Source organism: Ostrea edulis, chromosome 1 (assembly GCF_947568905.1).
Source record: "Ostrea edulis chromosome 1, xbOstEdul1.1, whole genome shotgun sequence".
In the NCBI taxonomy this organism is placed as follows: domain Eukaryota; kingdom Metazoa; phylum Mollusca; class Bivalvia; order Ostreida; family Ostreidae; genus Ostrea; species Ostrea edulis.
Genome location: NC_079164.1, coordinates 79,593,210 through 79,597,843, shown reverse-complemented (window position 1 = coordinate 79,597,843; position 4,634 = coordinate 79,593,210). Strand labels below are relative to the sequence as shown.

The window sequence follows — 4,634 nt, the reverse complement described above, 5'->3', positions numbered from 1 at the left end:
CCTATTTTCGACCCAGTTGTTCTTGAAATCCTCTGGTGTGTCCAGGGGTCCGTCTTTGCCCAACTATCTATTTTGTATTGCTCTTAGGAGCTATGAGATTGATCACTGTTCGTTATCTTCACCTTACATTTAGAATATTCCTATATTCACGTATGCAATCTGCATACGGCAACAAACATGTTCCCATTTAATTAAGTACAGAATGTACTTCAGGGTTTTAGGGAAGCAAATAAAAACGAATAACACGACAAATTGAACGCCTGGTTCAGTTGTAGAATAGGTTCAAAATGGTTGATGCTATTTTTGTTATTTTTATGGTATTCCATGTCCTCATCTCCGAAGTAGCACTGACTGAAAACCCTGGGAACGGAACTTGTGGCACGCCAGGGTAAGACACTTTTTGTTTTCACACATACAGAATAACAGACTGCTCAATTCAAAATGAAAACATCCAAATCTAAACTAATCGAAAATTGTTTTATTTTTTCTCTTTAGAGGTGGATTCAAATGCTGCACGGATTATAAACGAAATGGCAGTAGATGTGTTCGTAAGCATGCGATATTTTAATATGCATATATTTACATGTAAATAGTACGAAAGATGCATGTACACAAAGTGGATCATCCGCTCAACAGGGAAAATGTGGGTTTTCATGGATGATTGCAGAAAATATTGAATTAAAATACCTTTCTTCTTAAACACGCGCCATAAAGTGTTACCTAAATTCTCGCATCTCCTAATTTGTAGCAGTAGGCCAAGGCTAAAACAAACATTTTTTCAAATTTCTACACAATATGGTCTACATAAAACGGTATAAGTATATAAATATATTTTTTCACGGTGTGTATTTTACGTAATATATCTATTAATAAGGTTACTGTTGACAATACAGGGGGGGGGGTGTTACAGGCTTTCTATGGTTAACGGTAAAAGAGAACAGGTCTAGCATAGTCTACCGCAAACAGCTTTGAATATACTGCAGGTTGTTTTCTCGTTTTTCAATTTACAGTTTGTTCGTAATTTACACCGTTTTGATTTTGCTGCATCAATTTCACATTATGGTTCTTCATCCATAAATTAAAGTACAGAAAAATAAACATAACGATTTGTGCCAAATTAAAATCAGAAGTACAGTATTGGGTTTTATTAATATTGCAAATCTGATCGTTTCCAGCATGTATAGGATCATTCGGACTTGGGTGCACTAATATATGTCCTCCTCGGTACTATGGATTTGGGTGTAGGAAGAAATGTGAATGCGAGCAGTGTGACAAACTAAATGGATCATGCATAGGTAAGGCTATTAATTGATTGAATAGCGCTTAACGTTCCTCTCGAGAATATTGCACTCACATGGAGACATCACCATTGCCGGTGAAGGACTACAAACTTTAGGCCTAGGATTGTCGCTTATGGCCTTTGAGCAGGGAGGGATCTTAATCGTGCCACGGGACCTCTGTTTTTACCCCCCCCCCCCCCATTTAGTCGCCTTCTACGACAATCAAGGGGTACTGAGGACCTAATGTAGTTATGACCCTTGGACTTAAAAAATAGCATTAATTATCAGTTTTCCAGTCTTGTTGTGGATGTGCTTGCAGATATTCATTTGATATTTAGCATATTGCTTTGTCATAACAAGTTACAGATCAAGTTCAAATTTTGTCTCGGTCCGTTGATTTTTCATTAAGTTATGGCCCTTGAACTTAGAAAAATAGCATGAATTTTTAGTTTACATCCAAGTTTCTTATGTCTGTAGATAAGAGTACTACACTTATTAAAACTTCTAGCATAGCAATACAACAATATAGCTAAATTATTCATGATCACCTACATGTTATAGTTTATTGACTTGGTTAAAGACCCAATTAAAGCTAATTATAAATTTCTTTTATTTTCCCCTAGTCTAGTCTCTACTCGAATAGTAGTTGATTTCCTATCCTGCTTCCTTAAATTTCTCTTTTACCATAAACTACATAATGAACTGTAAATAATGTGGTACAGTAATTTTTGCAGCCGGTAGGGGACTATGTATTGCCATGCAATACTCTCAGAATGCTTGTTTGATTTTAAATCTGTCTTTACTCTGTCATTTCAAGTGACAGTCACGTGATCAGTTCAAACTTTCAAATCATCGGTGGTCTTTTCTGTGCAAAGCTGTGTATTTTTTAACAACAGTACCGTGTCATAAGTTTAATACAAATAAAAATATCAAATACCTCTTAGTAATTTATTGTTTTACGCCCTTTCAGCCTTAAAATTAGAATACAGCATGTTGGGATTCCCCTGACGCGTGTGGGGCTATTTATAGACACCTGACAATGTATAATTTATGCGTCATGCGGAACACCTCAAGCCTTTCACCGTAAAACACCGTGTTTTCGGTGAAAGGTCCGAGGTGTTCCGAATGATTTTATTTTATATATCCTTGGACGAATTTGGCTCCAGTTTTTGACACTCTAGTTTTCCTTTTAGCTTTTACAAATTTATTCTTATTTCGAATTTCCAAAATTTCGGCTTGAGCATCACTGAAGAGACATTATGTGTCGAAATGCGCATCAAAATTGGTACCATATAAGTTTTAGATGTACCACACTTGTTTACTTTCTAAATAATCTTCTCACTGTTTTCTTTCACATGTAAATGTTTTCAAGTATGTAATTAAGGAAAAGTTAATAACTTTTAACACTAATTGATCTGCTTGAAAGTAATTATGTACAAAGATAATACATGAACATCGGATCATACAGCTTTAAATTGGATGAGAACGCAAAAAACCGAGGTCCCGTATCACAGCAGATGTGGTATGATAAAGATCCCTCCCTTCTCAAAGGACGTAAGCATTGATCATAGGCCTAAATTTGCAGCCCTTCACATGCAATGGTTGGTGATGTCTCCATATGAGTGAAAGATTCTTTTTGATTTCATCAATAAAATATGTTCAAAACAAAACAACGATTCTCGAGAGGGACGTTAATCATATAATCAATCAATATAACACCATCAAGAAGTGTCTCCGTGGTCTGACGCTAAAGACATAGGTCGTCAACAGTCACCAAACAGTGACACACGCAAACCTTGTCCGTTTTGTGTAAATGCGTTAATCATTATTGAAGTAAGTGAAGGAAGAGGTGGTGGTCTGTAAACATATGCATCTGCCTGACATGACGGAAACTGAAGACGATGTTCCACTAAGTTGGTGCGCAGAATCTCCCATAGTCTGAAGGTGTATTGAAAATATAAGTAGCATCAAAACACTTTATATTAATTGAATATTATTTATATTCAATAATCAAAATGAATAGAAGTACAAAATGTATTTCAACAGCATATATAAGTATGGTAATGTAATGACGTCGTTTGACTTGAGAATGATAAAAATGTAGGTGGATAATAACTTAACATAGGTAATTGGAGTTTTGTCAGGTTTCACGACTACGATATCCCCTAAACTCAAATGCTACTGTGCTGCTCCAGTCGTTCTAGCTTGTTGTCATGTGCCATTTTCGTTGGAGTGTAGGGTGGCTACACAGAATCTGAAGAATATACATTAGAACATGTTGATATTGTTCCTATTATAGTGTCCTTTGTAATATGCAGATGCCAATGAGAGTTCATGCCACATGTCACATTTCTGTAGAAGCTTTCCTAATCTTGATTCTGATACAAGGAATTGTCGTTCATCTTTTGGCTTCACTTTCAGTAGCAATGCAAAATATTGGAGTCCTCATTCTCACTATCACTTTCCTCGGGAGCATCATAGTCGGGATCTTGATAATCACCCTCATCACTGTTGACATCTTCATCACTGTTTATCTGACTAGTGGATTGTCTAGACTGTTGATGGGATGGTAAAAGACCAGCAGCCACTATTAAAGACATTTCATCAAACAGACTCGAACACTGAACACCAGTAGACACTGTAGTCACGATTGATGATTTAAACGATACTTGAATACGTCTTGTCCATTGAGGAACTGGGATGAATTCTTAACACCGCTTGCAGCAGGTTTCTATTAAACTTACCGGACTTATGGCTACATATTTATCCTTGGTTATTGTTACAGAATCAGCCTGGGCCTCACCCGACACTGTGTCTGTAGTAGATAATTTGTATGCGGTTGCCTCAGGGGCACTGGAATGGGTGGAATCCAGGTTCTTATCTGTCGCCTTTTCAACTACCCCTAACACTTTGATTTTCTGAAATGAATTAATAGTGTTTAAAAAATACACAAACTGTATATCTATAGACATATGAATAATGTATCATGCCATACAGTTTGAATAGAAAAAGTACGGGGGATACTTGTTACAAATGAAACAGATCTAATGTAATCCCCTTCATTTTTTTTTATAATTATCAATTTTCTAATGAAATCTTTTCAAGTTGTTATCTTAAACTTCAATGTTGTAAGATATTAAAACTTCATTTGCAAAGGGGGCAGCCAAAGGAGAAAATGATAATTTATTTAAATTACAAAAAGACAAGCAAATAATAACAAACACAAACAAAGAAAAAACATCTCTTGTCATGGTGGAGGAGGGGAGCGGGAGCAGGATATCCTTATTTCCTTCACAACCTCATTTTCTTTGATTATGGGAGGTAGCACTCGTCCTTTGAGCTTACATTCTTAAA

The 4,634-nt window shown here is 36.2% G+C and overlaps 1 protein-coding gene across 1 annotated transcript; it reads left to right on the top strand.

Annotated features, from left to right (window-relative positions):
* The first annotated feature begins 287 nt into the window (after positions 1–287).
* Positions 288–4,030, top strand: LOC125679373 (uncharacterized). Its single transcript, XM_056144561.1, has 4 exons — positions 288–388; positions 496–548; positions 1,176–1,295; positions 3,702–4,030. Exons 1-4 carry the CDS (start codon positions 288–290, stop codon positions 3,851–3,853), a joined length of 426 nt encoding a protein of 141 aa, XP_056000536.1. The 3' UTR covers positions 3,854–4,030.
* The last annotated feature ends 604 nt before the right edge of the window (positions 4,031–4,634 follow it).

Bases quoted from the DNA above. Each gene is read 5' to 3' on its own strand.
- LOC125679373 (XM_056144561.1), top strand. From the start codon at position 288: ATGGTTGATGCTATTTTTGTTATTTTTATGGTATTCCATGTCCTCATC. The intron at 389-495 runs GTAAGACACTTT...TTTTCTCTTTAG, and splicing joins GGAACTTGTGGCACGCCAGG to AGGTGGATTCAAATGCTGCA. The intron at 1,296-3,701 runs GTAAGGCTATTA...CTTCACTTTCAG, and splicing joins ACTAAATGGATCATGCATAG to TAGCAATGCAAAATATTGGA.